This window comes from Gadus macrocephalus, chromosome 13 (assembly GCF_031168955.1).
Source record: "Gadus macrocephalus chromosome 13, ASM3116895v1".
NCBI lineage: Eukaryota > Metazoa > Chordata > Actinopteri > Gadiformes > Gadidae > Gadus > Gadus macrocephalus.
The window spans coordinates 4200589-4217916 of record NC_082394.1 but is presented as its reverse complement, the minus strand read 5'-3'; the positions used below and the strand labels follow the sequence as shown (position 1 = coordinate 4217916).

The 17328-nt window shown below is 50.7% G+C and overlaps 2 protein-coding genes across 5 annotated transcripts in view; both read right to left on the bottom strand.

The window, feature by feature from the left end:
* Positions 1-6693, bottom strand: part of LOC132470098 (arf-GAP with GTPase, ANK repeat and PH domain-containing protein 1-like) — a 23787-nt gene extending 17094 nt beyond the window's left edge. For 3 of the 4 annotated variants that reach the window (XM_060068245.1, XM_060068247.1, XM_060068248.1), the window contains exons 1-2: positions 6549-6693; positions 1389-2719 (exon numbers count right to left, since the gene is read on the bottom strand). In XM_060068245.1, coding sequence (XP_059924228.1) covers positions 1389-2637 — 1249 coding nt within the window. In that variant the 5' untranslated portion in view covers positions 2638-2719; positions 6549-6693. Of the gene's footprint in view, positions 1-1388; positions 2720-3205; positions 3888-6548 lie in introns of those variants that run through there. The other variant, XM_060068246.1, reaches the window with a different exon arrangement.
* On the bottom strand, positions 6253-17328 carry cdk4 (cyclin dependent kinase 4). Its single transcript, XM_060068535.1, has 8 exons — positions 17079-17328; positions 13832-14053; positions 12760-12895; positions 9707-9874; positions 9088-9197; positions 7826-7876; positions 7595-7730; positions 6253-7209 (listed from the first exon to the last, which is right to left on the bottom strand). The coding sequence occupies exons 2-8, from the start codon at positions 14047-14049 to the stop codon at positions 7084-7086; spliced, it is 945 nt and encodes a 314-aa protein (XP_059924518.1). The 5' UTR covers positions 14050-14053; positions 17079-17328; the 3' UTR covers positions 6253-7083.

Here is a 17328-nt window from a genome sequence, read left to right as displayed (position 1 = left end):
CTCCGCTCAACCTAATTATTCACGCTCCTCTCCTCCGGCCCAATCAAGAGCAGATATCACACGACTACCCTCAAAGGACCACCGACAAACCGTACAAACACTCAGATACAGGTGCACACTTTACCTGGGAAGCTGTCATCTACACTGTACGTACGAGTCAAAACGAATACTTTAATGTTTAGGATTCAAATCAAAGTTTAAAGTCTTCTGCTAGGAAGACGCTGAGGTGCTTTAGATCTCATATGAGAAGCAAACCGACAGCCAGTCGATAACCCATTATCATATGAATCAATATAATGTATATATATATATATATATATATATATATATTTGTGTATACATTGGATGGAGAAGCACTACTTGACAGTCTGAATCAGCTCAACACAGAGTGAGATGTCATCTCATTACCTCCTCACTGTGCCTCTGAATCTGATCCAGACTATGATCTTCTCCCGGTACTTGCAACATATTTAAAGGGCCCACTAAGTCAAAACATCGTCTGGGCTGGTTTAAGGCTCTCAGACTCATTTGCTTGCTTTTATGTGTTCTCCCTATAAACAGCCAGAGGTCCGTACTGCTTAATAGCCACTCAACCTAATTTGCATCCTAGTCTTTGCTTTGCATCTGCACTCGAGGTCCCAGCCTACGACTGGACCGGCGCTTATATCGCACTTACATCGTGTCTGAAAGGCCCCATTGATGGGGCTCTTATGTGCTGCAGGCAGCCGCCCATCCTAATGCAGGGCCTCCGCCCAAAGAGGAACCATCCCTGGGCTGGCATCTACTAAAGCCCCCAGGTAGAGAGGAGACGTGCTAACATTAGCACACAGGCTGTCCTCTCTCTAAAGCCACCAGAGAGGACAGGAGACATGCTAACGTTAGCACACAGGCTGTCCTCTCTCTAAAGCCACCAGGTAGAGAGGAGACATGCTAACGTTAGCACACAGGCTGTCCTCCCTCTAAAGCCACCAGGTAGAGAGGAGACATGCTAACGTTAGCACACAGGCTGTCCTCCCTCTAAAGCCACCAGGTAGAGAGGAGACATGCTAACGTTAGCACACAGGCTGTCCTCCCTCTAAAGCCACCAGGTAGAGAGGAGACATGCTAACGTTAGCACACAGGCTGTCCTCCCTCTAAAGCCACCAGGTAGAGAGGAGACGTGCACATTTGACCACACAGGCTGTCCTCTTTCCAAAGCCAACCGAGTGGAGAGGAGACATCAGACATGCTAACGTCACCATACAGGCTGTCGCATCGCTTCACGTCTACAGCATAAACCCTCCACCTGTTGGCCTGTAGGCCTGCCACAGACTGTAGGCTATCCAGCGACCAGTGACCACAGCGAGCACACGACGGGCGGTCTGAGCTGGGACCCGGCGGGGGTTTACCTTCGTCCTCGCTGGAGCAGCGCTCCACGGGGGGGTACAGGGTGCTGGGGGGCGGGGCCACCGGCGGCCCCGCCCCCGTGCTCTTGGTGAAGATGCCGCTGATGAACTTGAGCATCTTCCTGTCCCGGGCCGGCGCCCGCGGGCCCCCCCGGCGGGGGTCCTCGCCTAGGCCGCTCAGGTCGCTGTAGTCCAGCGTGCGGCTCTTGCCCTTCCTCTGGGGGGGGGGTCCGGGCGCGGCCGGGGGCGGAGGAGGGGGCGGGGGAGGGGGCAGGACCCCGGACACCGGCTGGAACCGGGGGTCTCCGGCGGAGGGGGGATCCCTGGGCCCGACCAGGCCCGGGTACCCCGCGCCCGCCGGGTACCCGGGCCGGATCAGGGTGGCCTTGGTGTCGCTGTCGGCCCAGGAGGCGCGGTACGGCCCCAGCGTGGCGGTGGTCGCCCGCGGCGACGGCTCCCCGTAGCGGTGCTCCCGGCGGTCCAGGGTCTTGACGGAGGCCAGCAGCCTCTGGCGCGCCTCCCTCTTCTCCCACCAGGACGGGGGCTCGGCCAGGGGCGGCGCGTGGGACCGCATCAGCACCTCGGGGGGCCGCTGGCCGACCTGCGGCGACACCACCGCCGGCGAGACGCTGCAGCGCTGCAGGGACTGGCTGCTGCTCAGGTCGCCCCCGTCCTCGCGCTTCAGGAACAGCCTGGGGGGGTCCCGGTAGAACTCGGTCCGGGGGCGGGCCCCCTCCCGGCCGCGGACCCCGCCCTCGGGGAAGAAGCCCCTCTCGAGGGCCCTCATGGAGTCGGTGAGCGGCGGGGGAGGCGGGGCCCGGAAGCAGGCCTCCCTGAGCTGGAGGCTCCCTGGGGGTCTCGCCTGGGGGGCCCGGACCACGGGGTCCGGAGGCAGACCTCCGTTGTTGGTCGGCACCTCCTCCTCCTCCTCTTCCTCCTCTACCTCTTCCTCCTCTACCTCTTCCTCCTCCTCCTCCTCCTCTTCATCATCCTCCACCTCCTCCTCCTCCTCCTCACTTATCTCTGCATCTTCCTCTTCGGGGGCGGTCCTGCACGGCACCTCCTCAGGGTCCGGCTCCGGACCTGGGGGGTCTGCTCCCGGGTGGGGGGTCTCCAGGCCCAGGTCCAGGTCCTGGTCCTGGTCCAGGTCCTGATCCTCTTCCTGCTCCCCGTCTGGCAGAGCCTCGAGCTTGACCAGCGTCAGGGAGATCAGGTAGGTGTTGCGTTTGGGGGGGTTACTGGAGCTGCTCATCGTGGCCAGAAGACGGGAAGCACGCAGGAACGAAGCGATCACCCGCGGCAACGGAGCATAGCTATGGCCGGCAGCGACCGGGCTGTAGCAGGGAGGAGATAGAGAACAGGTGAATGAACCACACGCACAGCCGGAGAATTCTGCACAATTATTTATATCTGATGCTAAAAAATACGTCTTTTCCGTCCTAATTGGTTCTCACAGGGTTCTGCTCGCTGTTACACTGGCGGTGCTGACGGTGCTACTACGGTGTGAGGACGGCCGCTCCAGGGTCAGTGGCCATTAACACCTTCTGGGAGCGGTAGCGCCACTACTATAGTCTGCACTGACTCATTCATAACCTTTGGATCTCGCGGCTCTGCGTGTCATTCTACCAGAACCCGGTTTCCTGCAGCCTCCACAAAGCTGACATACAGACATGACAGACAATCAAGGCTCTCTGATGCCGGAGACCCGGGAAACTCTAATTATGCAACAGCTCACATTGAGGATGTTCCCTTTTTGAAAAGGAACAGCTTCGGTGTGTGAATGAAGGCTCATACTACGGGGCTCTTCTTCCCAGCATTACCTTCATTGGCTTCTGGAGAAATCCCACTGAAACGTCTTGTACCCTGGCTCTGTGTCTCAGTGTGATCCCACATGGCCCACCGCGGAGGACGCGCCGAAAAACACCCGCGGTTCATCCATGGAGACGCGAGGGGAGGAAACAGGTGAAACTAGAATCCACGGATGGAGGGACGGGAAAAAATCCTTCACTTGTCACGACGCCTCTGGTTGCGGAGTTCTCCGGTCGACGGCGTGTCTTTCAGACGATGTCCCCAGCGGTTCCGGTACCGTCCACACGGCGAAACGTCCATCGGGATGCGGTGGACCTTCTGCTGTCCCGCTGCTCTTCAGGTGGATGAGAGCATCTCTCGGCAGCGGCGGAGCAACAGCTTCATTGTGCTTCAGTCTGCATCTCCTCCTCTCGTCTCGCGGTCACCGCAGCCTCGTCTCCCAGCCTCTCTCTCCCAGCGTCTCCTCCAATTAGCGAGTCAATAAACTGGGTCTGGGGGGGCGGAAGCCCTCCAGCCCAGAGCCCCTCCTCCAGGACGGGCTTTTTAGTCGATTTTTTCTTCTGCTCTCGCTCTTCACAGTGGTACCGTTCCTAGCAGCCCCCTGAGATGCCCACCTTGTTAGCCGGCTACGAGGCTATGAGGCTAATGAGGCTTCGAGGCTATGAGGCTCCGAGGCAGCGTCAGCAGTGAGGAGGGGGAGGGTTAGGGTGTGTGTGTGTGTGTGTGTGGGTGGGTGTGTATGTGTGGTGGTGGTGGTGGTGGGGGGGTTGGAGAAGGATGGGGATGCTGATGGTGGAGGGTCTGGGGGGGTTAACCGTGTCCCCCTAATTAGGGCGGTAACAATTAAGGCTGTGGGGATATATATATATATATATATATATATATATATATATATATATATATATATATATATATATATATATATATATATATATATATGTCTCTCACCTGTCGTTGTTCATTATTCTCCGTCTGCCAGAGGGGTTAGCATTAATTAATTGGCAACAATATGGATATTATTTAACTCAATGGGGGTAGGTTTAAATAAAAAATTAAAACACATAATATAGGCCTGTAAAGCCACGTCACACATGAGAACGTCTGTAATTAGCAACGAAAGCAAAAATAGTCATAATGTCTACAAGTTTTTACCTATTTCACTAATACACTTTCTTAAATTAGGACGCGAGCGCACTTACTCAAATAAATACTGGCCTAACTTTCATAAATCCAAATTAATAAATGAGTCTAGATTAAAACCATTAAGGCCGATCCATGATGGAGGAGTTGATAAGTAAGGCCTAGCGAGGTGTTTTCTCAGTGGGCACTTAGCATGTCTAATCACAGGCCCTGACTTCACATAGAGATGATCACTTCCCATCTCACGGGTTTTTTAACGGATCGAATGACAAACATCTCGGAGCTCATTAACTAGAGGGCGCTGTTTCTGCAACCTGTTGTCTGTGTGCAATACAGCTTTAGAAGGGGTTTATATTTTTGATTAACTTTGACAGCCTAAAACACAGGCAGCACAGATTGCATTTTCCTTAAATCTCCACAGAATATTTTTGCAACTGTTGTGATTGTTTATCAGGCCCTACATTGACGATGTTGAATTCTATTAAACAGAAGGGCATTGATTCTATGTTTATTCTTATTTGATAAATTATTCTTTAAGTTGTAGGCCTACATCAATAGTTGCCAACACTGTTATTACAATGCCTTTATGTTCCAATCCTGCTTTGGGGACACTTTTTTTTTATAAAGGCTTTATTTGAATTGTCTTATTCTATTCCAATAAAACCTGATTTAGGCCTACAAAGTAAGTTATTTTATATTGGTGTTTCATCAGATTGGTTCAAGGAGTCAGAAACATGAGTGAACTGGTGGGGACAGGTTTCTCTCCAGTCTGTTTCTGAGTCCAAGAACCAATCTGATAAAACACCAATATGAGAGAACTTGGTTTGTTTATCACATGAATGAGTCTTCAGCGTCATGTCTCCATGTGATTTGTCCTAGCAGGTGGGGCTCTCTTCACTAATGTGCTTAAACTCGGTCACATCAACTCGGTCACATCAACAATGTTTTGATTGGCTAAACCAATTTGCTTCCAGCAATGGCAAGATAGTGTTTAAACTAGTGGACAGGCCTGTCGAGTAGAAAGAGTATAATTGTAGCACAAGTTAAATCCCAAAAAACACAAAGACAGTTCAGTCATATGAGACCTCTTCATGATGTCTTCATGTACTAATATGCAAATATTCGGGTTTGCCTACAATGACTGTAGGAACCTGTCGAGAAATAGTACATTTTGTTCATAAACATCACCATCTCCCCGGCCGGTGCCCCACACGTCCATCTTCAAGAAGGCCGTCTTGCGTTTTAAAAATAGCCAGATCTTCCTCCAGTGCCACTCCATGGCCGAGTACCTCCATCAGAGCGAGGATCAGGTGACACCGAGCAGCCTGTCGTAACAGGTTGAGGGACAAAAGCAGCCAGAGGTAAGCAGCTCCCAAACAACATGAGTTTGTATTTTGGTATTCTAGTGTCAAACAAACCATTTCCTATTCAGGAAAACCTGCTCACTGCTGCCACAACAACGCTTGCTGAGATATACTAGAAAAACACACCAGTAAAATCTACTCCAGGGTGGCTGAATACCCTCCTCCATTACAGATTCATAATTTCCTTTCAGTATAAATACATCAGTATTCTGCACCTCGTGGGCGGCCTTTCGATATGTTTGTTCTCGCCTGAAAAGTTTGTTTCCATTCCATCCACAGTATCCATCTCCCATCCATCATACGTGAGAAGAAGTCGGTGAAAAACATCCACATCCATGCATAGAAACCCCTCAACACTCTGCCTTCCCACCACTTCCAAGGGAAGCATGACGGCACCCTTTTCCTGGCGAGCACAGAACTCAAGAGCCGTTTTAATTAGACGTCGTGTTTCCGGCGGGTTCCGGCGGTGCGCTAGAGGGTGGAGTGTGCGTGCGTCTCTCTACGAACGCGCAGCGGGACACGGCTTCTGTACACGGCACAAACGAAGCCAGACGTGGTGAGAGCAGCTTTAATAATTGGTCTTCGCAGTGCGGGTTCATGGCAGGAGGTGCTACAGATGAAAAAGGGAAGAGGGGAAACCATCGGTACAACACATCCCCCTCCTCCAGAAACACAACCACACGTTGTGCGTCGGTACATTCGTGGTGAACACAATGTCACTCCGTTTTTCCAGGAGGGGTTCAACCTTGATAAGAGGCTAGTGACGTCGGAACGCAAACGGTTCACCGGCGGTCTGTGTCACCCTGTGTGTGTGTGTGTGTGTGTGTGTGGAGACCGTGAGGTCACTCACATGTTTAGCTTGGCAGACGTCCTGCTCAGTGAGTGACGCAGCGACGGCCATACGGAATGATGATGGAATACAAGGGCCGCCTCTTATCAACGTCTGGTGCGGAACCCGACCGACAAAAAACACTGACATTATTCATTCAGAAAACATAAATCATCATTTGTAACGTTTTACATGTTGAGCAGATGACGAAGATCCCCTTAATACCCTCCTCTTCATCATCATCATATTCCATTCTCAGCCTGTAATCAGAGATCCACTGGGAGTATGCGTGCCTGTCTGTTAGTCTATATGTATGGTTGCAATACATACGTACGTATGTATGTAGGTAGCTAGGTAGGTAGGCATGTGTGTGTGTGTGTGTGTGTGTGTGTGTGTGTGTGTGTGTGTGTGTGTGTGTGTGTGTGTGTGTGTGTGTGTGTGTGTGTGTGTGTGTGTGTGTGTGTGTGTGTGTGTGTGTGTGTGTGTGTGTGTGTGTCCCATAATCCAGAGTCCTAGATCCTTTGCATGGTAACGAGTCAGACGGCGCTAGCTGAGGTTAGGGGACTGCGTCGCCCTCTCTCGTGCTCCCGTCCGTGTCCGCGGTCTCCTCCTCCTTTAAATATTCGTGTTCCAGAGCATTCAGAGCAGATATTCTCTGCAGCGGGTCAAAGGTGAGCATTTCCTGTAAAGAGAAAATATGTTAAAAAAAGTTTTTGCTTAAAGTTGGGATTTCTGAAAAGGCAGGTGATTCAGAACTTCATTCATGTTTCCACCATCATTCAGTCATAACGCCAGATACAAATCCTACTGGGGTTAAGTGGGGTGGTTATGGCTGTCGGTTGAATGTTCAGACCTAGAACCTTCTGCTGGAAGCCCCCTAGCCACCACACTATCCCGATAAGATTACAGTTATAGCTTCTAAATGTCAAACCCTTCAGGGCCAAATCCCAAAATCCAAAACAAATCCAGACCGGAGCGGTTGGGCTCAGTTCCCTTCTGTCGATCACTGAATGACCAATCATTAAGAACTTCCTATTTTGATGTCATACGATTGGTCAAGGCCTCACCAGCAAGAGCTCCGCCCCCTGCTCGCTCAACTCCGGAACAAAGTCTGTGATTGGAGGGTGATTGGGAGGCAGGAACTGTTTCCTTGTGATGGTGACGTCCTTGGGCCATTCTTCCTCTGACGGAAGGCCGATGACTCTGGAAGGACACGGGTCACATGGGCGAAGTTAGAGAGGACTCCCTGAGGCTGGAGTCTAACCGTGAAACAACCACAGCACTCCACCAGTACTCACTGAAAGATCTTCCCCAACTGGTCCATTTCAGACTCTCCACAGAACAGCGGTCTAGAGGGAGGGAGAGAGAGAGAGAGAGAGAGAGAGAGAGAGAGAGAGAGAGAGAGAGAGAGAGAGAGAGAGAGAGAGAGAGAGAGAGAGGAGAGAGAGAGAGAGAGAGAGAGAGAGAGAGAGAGAGAGAGAGAGAGAGAGAGAGAGAGAGAGAGAGAGAGAGAGAGAGAGAGAGAGAGAGAGAGAGAGAGAGAGAGAGAGAGAGAGAGAGAGAGAGAGAGAGAGAGAGGTCCTGTGTTGAAGGAGTGATGCAGACGACTGGTGATGCTCTGAGTCGGTTGGGCAGAGGGCCAGGAATACTTGTGATGATCTATTGGACTGCTGCGAGCACAGATTCTAATTAATATTAACCGGGATGTGTGCCTGTGAGAATGGTTTTACCACGGCCGTTAAGCTAATGAGGTTATTATTATTCAGCTCATGTTTAGCATGCATGCCTCTGCGGTTTCACTTGCTCACGCTTATATAAAGGATCTATGTATTCTCATTAATGAGTCTATAACGAGTTAAGCACAGAGGCCTGTAATACAGGGTTTTACCACTAGATGGCGGGAATGCGTGAAATGGTGATCAAATCTGATTTATTTATTATCGGATAGTCCCCCCTCTTCTAGAGGGAATGCCTGGGACACAGCATGAATTACTGTCCAGGAACACGTTGTAATTATGGAGAGGGGTCTTGATTGGCATGCAGCACGGCCAATCACGGAGTGTACAGCGTTGACCAGTAGTGAAGCAAGCTTGATTTGTTCGTGACCAATAAACAACAAATGTTCAGCAGTCTGCCCGACAAAAAGCAGATCTACCGGCTGACAAAATCAAGCCATAGATCTGAGTTCAAGAAGTATCCAAGACATTACGTAGAATACTATTCACAAAATATCGGGATAGATTAGGATAGAATAGAATAAAGTTGTAAAAAGTGTTAAGACAAAGTGAGCCCCACGCCAACGCAGGCTAACCCATCTATTAGGTTCCACTGTTTTAAACAAAAATGTCATTGTATTATATTCCATAAATCGACGATAAAAAACGAATCCTAAAAGTGATGGATTTTCATGGATTTTCAACGCAAATCGCTGAATTTGCTTTTAGTGAAATTAATCTTCTAAATAAATCCGCTCTCAGCAAACACTGGCTAGGAGGGGCCGGGCCTCTTTGGGTTGGGTGGGGTTGGGTGGGGTTGGGCGGGGGGGGGGGGCTCCACTCACTTGCGTCGGAACATCTCGGCGAAGATGCAGCCGGTGCTCCAGATGTCCACGGGTGTCGCGTAGCTGGACCCCAGCAGCACCTCAGGGGGCCGGTACCATAGCGTCACCACCTGACCCCCCCAGGACCCCCCACGGGACCGCCGGTTAGTTTACAGTCTCCGGTCTGGACTAGCAGTCCGGTTCAGGACGGACACTACCTCTCACCCTTCCAGAGCGGCTGCACCTCAGGATGACCGACTTAATGGCACTTAAAGTACGCACTTATCGTATGCTGTACCTCTCGGCACTTAAATATAGTACTTAGCATTGTGCTGGGTCTTATCCTAGCCATCTTTGTTGTTTACGGGGAATTGGCTAACCTAGTGATTGTTAGTGATTGTCACTTGGTTCTATGAACGGCCCTCCTGTACCGACAGCGATATATTTTTGTTTGTCTTTCTTCTGATAAATGTACTTATTGTAAGTCGCTTTGGATGAAAGAGTCTGCTGAATACCCCCCCCCCCCCCCCCCCACCCCCCCCCCCCAGTCATCCACACCGAGTGTGCTGCTTTAACACCTCATGATAGGGTTAGGGTTAGATTGAAACAGGAAGTGATGTTCAGGAGGACTTCCTCTCACCACGGGGGTCAGGGCCATGTGGCAGCTGTAGATGCGGGCCAGGCCGAAGTCGGCCAGCTTCACCTGGCCCCCGCTGGTCACCAGCACGTTCTCCGGCTTCAGGTCACGGTGCATCACGCGGTTGGAGTGCAGGAAGCCCAGGCCACACAGCAGCTGACGCATCAGGTCCTGAGCAGAAGCGCGGGGGGGGGGGGGGGGGAGACAGACGGTTGACAGACGGACGTTTGACAGACGATTGATAGACGGTCAGACGGACGGACGGTGAAGATGCTACAGTGGACCAGCCGATAAGGTCCTAGGTTTGATCCCTGGAGCCTACCTGCAGACCTGTAGCCGACTGTTTCAATTCTTCCTTTTTTTAAATTTTTCCTTTGAATTTTTCCTTGAGTATTGTGTTTAATGTTCCTGATCTTTTAAAATGCAAAGCACTTTGAGCTGCATTCTGTGTATGAAAGGTGCTATACAAATAAAGTTGTATTATTATTACTATCACCCTTACCTGTCTCACCCCTACCTGGCTAATGCCTAACTCTCTCACCCCTACCTGTCTAGCCCCTCCTGTCTAGCCCCTGCCCGTCTAACCCCTTTCCATCTAACCCATTGGTTCTCAAAGTGCGGCCCGCGGGCCAATGGCGGCCCGCAGAAATATTCCTGGCGGCCCGCAATGACATACAGATGTAAGTAAAAAAATAAATAAAAAGAAAATGTTTTTTTTTTAATTATTATATCAATATTAATTTTAACAAAAATAAATAAATATAAAGAGAAAAGTCGACTCTCTCTAGCTTTCAATTAAATCCTGTTATTTGTTAGTTTTAATCCGACTGTACATTACTTTGAAAGGATGAACCTCAGTTTTGTGATTTAGACCTCTGTTTTTTTTCACCACTGGGATGCTGACGGCGTTTCCCGCCTACATTATTTTCTTTTGGCGGCCCTCAGTCAAATTCTGGGTTACTAAACTTTGAGAACCCCTGGTCTAGGGGATACTAAATCATCAAAATCTTATAAACATTTGTTTTGTACTCCAGGGTAACAACGAAGTGCAAAGCAATGTGCCATTTCCACAGGGGGGGGCCAGGGACATGTCTAAAGGGGCACTGGCCCCTGTAGGCCCCCGTGTAGAATCGCCATTGATGGCCCGTGTTGTAGCAATGTTCACTACCACGATAAAGGCACCCTGCAAATTCGTAGGCTGTGTTTGTACTCGGGGCATATCCGTCTAGGAAGAATGGTCCATATTGAACCTTACCATGATTGAGAGCATGGTGAAACTCCACAATCCAAACCAAAACTCCAGGCAGGTTGTCAGCCCGACATCTAACCCAGAGTGCCCTCCATTTAAATAAATAAATTAGAATAAGTTACTATCTATTGCTTAATAAGGGAACAAAATGGTGATTTAGATTATGGCACACTTATGAAAGCCCTTGCATATGCAATAATATGAATTTTATGAACTTTTTGGTTTGGGTGGTTCCCCACATGTGTAAGATAATGTAATAATTGCAATGCAAACAATTTCTGTTCCCTCTTTCTTCATTTGTCACGTGAAGTCGTTTCCCATTTTGTTATACTTTTCCATCATTGCCAGTAAGTTTTTTTTTAATTATTATATCATAGAATATCATTATATCCTGTTGTCAGTTTTAATCCGACAGTACATTACTTTGAAAGGATGAACCTCAGTTTTGTGATTTAGACCACACTTGACCTCACTCCCAGAGGTCCACGGTGCAATGTTTTTTTCCACCACTGGGATGCTGCCGGCGTTTCCCGCCTACATTTCTTTCCTTTGGCGGCCCTCAGTCAAATATTGGGTTCCTAAATTGGCCCTCAGCTGTCAAAACTTTGAGAACCCCTGATCTAACCCCTTCCCGTCTAGCCCCTACCCTGTCTCAACATTACCTTTTTCCACCCCTACCTGTCTCACCCCTACCTGTCTCACCCCTACCTGTCTCACCCCTACCTGTCTCACCCCTACCTGTCTCACCCCTACCTGTCTAGCCCCTACCTGTCTCACCCCTACCTGTCTCACCCCTACCTGTCTCACCCCTATCTGTCTCGCCCCTACCTGTCTAGCCCCTACCTGTCTAGCCCCTACCTGTCTAGCCCCTACCTGTCTAGCCCCTACCTGTCTAGCCCCTACCTGTCTAGCCCCTACCTGTCTCACCCCTACCTGCTCCTTATTTCTGAATGCATAGATTGCTCTCAGCCTCACCTTGGTAAAATGTGATCAATGATTAAACGTAAAGTTTAATTACTTCTATTGAACACTTTGGAAAGGTGCAGGAGCAGGAAATAAATCTCTTCCCAGCAATTATTTTCAACTCTCATGAATCAAAGTGAGTTTGCAGTTTCAGAAGCCCTCTTTGGTGTGTCCCCCAACCAGACCCCCCCCCTGCGGTGGCCAGCATCAAACTCCAGCTTTGATGTCGCCCTTTTGGTGAGTTTTCTGGATCTGCAGCCATCCCATCCCTCTTGCTGCCCCCCCCCCCCCCCCCTCTAACGAGCGGTCTGGCCGGCTTCAGCGAACAGAGCTCATTTGCAGTCCAGAACTGCTCCGGGTCGGTGGGGATCGCTCTGGTCCTCACCTAACCTAAACCCAGCCCCCGCCCCCTCACCCAGCCCCCGCCCCCTCACCCAGCCCCCGCCCCCTCACCCAGCCCCCGCCCCCTCACCTAACCCCAGCTCCTACTAGCCCCCGCCCCCTCACCTAACCCCAGCTCCTACTAGCCCCGCCCCCTCACCTAGCCCCGCCCCCTCACCTAACCCCAGCTCCTACTAGCCCCGCCCCCTCACCTAGCCCAAGCCCCTTCACCTAGCCCCCGCTCCCTCACCTAGCCCCCGCTCCTCCTACTAGCCCCCGCCCCCTCACGTAGCCCCCGCCCCCTTACGTAGCCCCCGCCCCCTCACGTAGCCCCCGCCCCCCCTACTAGCCCCAGCCCCTTCACCCAGCCCCCGCCCCCTCACCCAGCCCCAACCTAGCTGGAAGAGGCTTCACTAAAACCTCTGCTGATTGGCTGATGCAGGCGCCCCGACTCCGCCCCTACCTTGATGCGGTCTTGGGACAGGCCGGGCGCCGGAGCCTTCTCCAGGTAGGTCTTCAGGTCCTGGTCCACGTGTTCAAACACTAAAGTGACTTTGGTCTCTGAGTCCGTTCGCTGGATGGCACACACGTCCATCAGCCTGCGCACAAAACAACACACAACGTCACGTAAATTCACATAACATCACACAAAACACATAACACAACATCACACAAACACATAACACAACATCACACAAACATATAACACAAAACACATAACATCACACAAAACACATAACACAACATCACACAAACATATAACACAAAACACACAACATCACACAAACACATAACATCACACAAAACACATTCCAACATCACACAAACACATAACATCACACAAAGCAACACAAAACAACGCACAAAAACATCACAACATCATGCAAAACACACAACATCACACAAATACATAACATCGCACAAAACATCACATAACATTACACAAATCATCACACAAAACCACACACAACATATCACAAAACAACACAAACAGGGCTCTTCTCTGATTGGTCTCTTCCCGGGATCCCCCAACCTGATTGGCTGAGGGAACACATCGGGACCTGAAAGGCAACGCTCCTCAACAGAGGGGAAGTAGAGGGAACGAGGGAGAGGCGTTTTTGGTTCATTAGTTTCAACACCTCCCTCTCCTCTGCCCTCTCTCTTTACTACTCCAGGATCTGACCGACGGTGGTGGAACGAGCTCCCTGCCAATGCCGGGATTGCAGAGTTGCTCACCAGCTTCCCCATTACCCCCCACACCCCTCCTATGCACTTATCGTATGTCGTACCTTGCACTCAAAAATAGTACTTTGTGTAGCATCTCATCCTAGCTATCTCTTTTCTATACGGGGAGTCGGTTAACCTAGTGATTGTCAGTGCTTGGCACTTGGTTCTATGAACATCCTTACTGTACCGACAGCGATATACTGCTGTTTCTCTTTCTTCTGACAAATGAACTCATTGTAATTCACTTTGGATGAAAAAAAGTGCTTAATGCCTTAAACATTGATGTAAGCGTTCCCGCTGCGCCTCACCTGACCACGTTGGGGTGGTCGAACTGCTCCAGCCGTTTGAGCAGCGCCACCTCCCTGACGGTGGAGATGGGCAGGCCGTCCTGGTCCGTCTGCACGCGGACGCTCTTCAGCGCCACGAACTTCCCGCTCTCCGTGTCCCGCGCCTTGTACACGGTCCCGTAGGCCCCGCCTCCGATCTCCGCCACCTCCTCGTAGGGGAAGCTGGCGCCCTGGGCCATGGCGCTGGTGGGGTTGGGGGGGAAGAGGAGGGTAGGAGAGGGGAAGGAGAGGAGAGGTCACTCAGCAAATCAGACTCAAACAAAGACGTTCCGGGGCTCTTCTGGTGTTGTTCTACACGGCACCTGGTTAGACAGGTAAGGGGGGAGACAGGTAGGTGAAGACAAGACAGGCATGGGTGAGACACCTGGAAGGATGCGCTAGAGTGCATGTCCCGCTATTACAACTGCATCCCCATGTTAGCAGACTGTGGAGTGTGTGTGTGGACGATGGCTGGTTGAAGCAGCCTCACCTGTCCAACGAGTCGGGCTGATCGGACTCTGGGTCTGGGTGAGGCTGCACACCTGTTGTACATTGAGTTATCAGTGTGCACAGGTTAAACAAGCCATCAGCACACACACACACACACACACACACACACACACACACACACACACACGGAGAGATCTCCTGCATGGCAGCATGGAGCACAAACTGCATCAAACTCAGCATCGGAATCTGCATCAAACTGCAATAAACCAGTTTAACATCATCCCCCAGTGTCCCCCATTGTGTGGTAGAAGCCACCTAGTTGGCACTTAGCCACGACTCTGCTACAGTGACATTATTTCAGTTTAGTTCGTAATGATTAAAGTGACGGATGAATACGTTCACCCACTCACTGTACCCGACCAATCTGTGTTAATGTGTTCACCCGCCGTCTACCTGCTCGTTAATGAAAAACGTATTAAAAAAATAAATCCCGGCGAGTCGCCATGGAAACAAGCAAAGGCTAAGTGACCAGAGAGTAAATAGTAACTGAATGGTGTGTACCTTCCACAGAGGCACGCGCTCAGTCCAATAACGTGAGCCGCGGTAGGTAGGTAGCCCACGTTTCAGCCTTATCTGCCGTGCCCCCCCCTCCCATCCTCCCCTCCCCACGCCTCCCCCTCCATCGCGGGCTGTCTGCAGTGAGTCAGCGTTAAAGAGCGTCCCGGTGGGTGCAGGCTGACGAGTCGAGCAGAGCACGTTGTGATGACTCGGAGTGAGTCAGGGGGCAGAGAACAGAACACCGAAAGAGGCGGCACCGCCGACAAGAGACGAAGAACCGGGGCTGACGGCTTGTAACACACTGTGACGTGATTGCCCCCCACGTCTCAGCATCACGCGCGGGCTTCACATCAGGACCCCTTGAGACTCACTGGCCCCGCTCAAGCTCCCCTCCCCTCAGTGGGGGGTGTCCCGGGGTCTACAGCTGGGCCTCATCGGTCCCTCCCCCAGGCTCCCCGCCCGGTTCTGTTCCGACTTCACCAAACATCTCCGTGCTACGGGGCCTCACAGATTGTTCCGTTAGGCAGATAAGCTACAGATACCGACTAGCATGCAAATGGACTGTATTTATACAGCGCCTGTCTAACCAGCGGCCACTCAGAGCGCTTTACAATAATAATTTACAATAACATTAACCCGTTCGTGCACACGTCCACACACCGACGGCGGTGTCAGCCACGCAGGGCGACAGCCAGCCGGTCGGAAGCAGTCAGGGAGAGGGGACTTGCTCAGGGACGCCTCGACACTCACAGCTTTGAGATGTTGGGGATCTAAAACAGCAACCTTTCCGGTTACCTGCCAACCCGCTGTACCTCCTGAGCCACGTGCCGCCCCCAGCATGTAACCAGGGATACCTTTGTCTCCTGAGGGCCGTGTCTGAATCCCCCTAGTTTGTGGGGAGTTTGCGGTGGACTTGGGAGGTTATGAGTCCTTTAAGTATCTGTTACGGAGATGTCCCACAGTCTCCGACAACCGCCAGAAAGCACAGCAGCCAAACGATGACATTGTTTACAGGTAGGGGAGTGATGACGTGAACTGGCTGGCTCCCACTGCCCGGCTAAGAGTTTGGTGTTCCTGCGTGCCAGAAGCTCCTAATCTCCTGGGAAACGTGAGACTCCTGCTTAGTGGTTTGCGCCACAAAACACCTCACCTGCATATGAATGCAAAAGGTGATAATAGTGTGGGTTTGTTTTGGTCTGCAGGCTAGATCTAATGGATGGCAGGCGTCTGGTCTTCTGCTCTCTGAATCGTGATCATCATCTGCCACTCGGGCTGGGATTGAAGTGCGGTACAAAACAAGTTAGGCTGCACCGTGTTGGTTCTTTTGGACTGAGCATGAAACTTAATTTTTATCTTAAATAAACCCTTCATGTATGAGTACAACTCTTTTGAACACTAATACATTAGTGATGTCCAATTACCTAGTCATATACATAAACCCATTTGTGTTGGCGCAATGCATACCCACAAATTAATAACAACATGACATCATCAACGTAGCAAGACAATAAAAACTGGGTGCTGGGCTCCCATATGGATAACGAAGGACAAAGTCCAAGGATGGGAGAGACACGTCGGGTTGGCGAATGAGCTATTGGGCTATGGCTGAATGGGTGGGGTGGATCCCTACCCACAACACAGACACCTGGTTATGGAACATCGCGAGAAAAACGACCCTCAGGTATCCCCAGTGCCACCTGTAAGAAAAACATGAGCCAACCAGAAGAAACCGTCAAAGTAGCTGACAAAGGCTTTTGCTTGGTCATGCCAAACATATGCGTGTCCACACGTGTGTGCCGGTGTGCGTGTTTGGAGGGGATTTATAATGTGCTCGAATAAAGTTTAGTTATTTCCCGGAAACGCCGAATGACCGAAGGCGATTGGTTATAGATTCTGCGAAATGGGGCAATGGGCAGCAGACACGTGGTCTGGAGCCAGGCATTCTTTGTTAATTAATCCGTCAATAAAGTGCAGTAAAATACGTCAAATCAGAGTTTCTCTTCAGCTGGACACCATCTGATGGGACAGAAAACCCAAATATAATACTTGAGCAAATAATTTCCAGGGTAAAGCGTTATTGCGGGTCTGTTACAATCTCTCATTTGTTTGAACAAAAAAAAACATAAAACCAAGGAACCCACATTCAAAAGAAAAGCTCCACAATAAGATCAGACCTTCATTTGTTCCTCCAGAAGGATATTTTCCCGTATCACCTACTTACCACGTCTGGTTCTTTTCTGTAATGTAGGCAAGCTTATGAAGCTTATTATAAAGAAGTCATCCTCATGAAACCAGAACCAGGACCTGAATCCAGACCAACAGCTGGCGTGCAGGCTTTCGGCTCTGTAGTTGAGTGGATCTGCAGGAACAATATGATCCCGGCCTTACTTTATTCTGGTTCTTTAGGGGTGAGGAGGACTACTAAGCACTAGTTGCTTGCTTCCTGTTGCTCCCCTTTTCGTCGGGGCGGA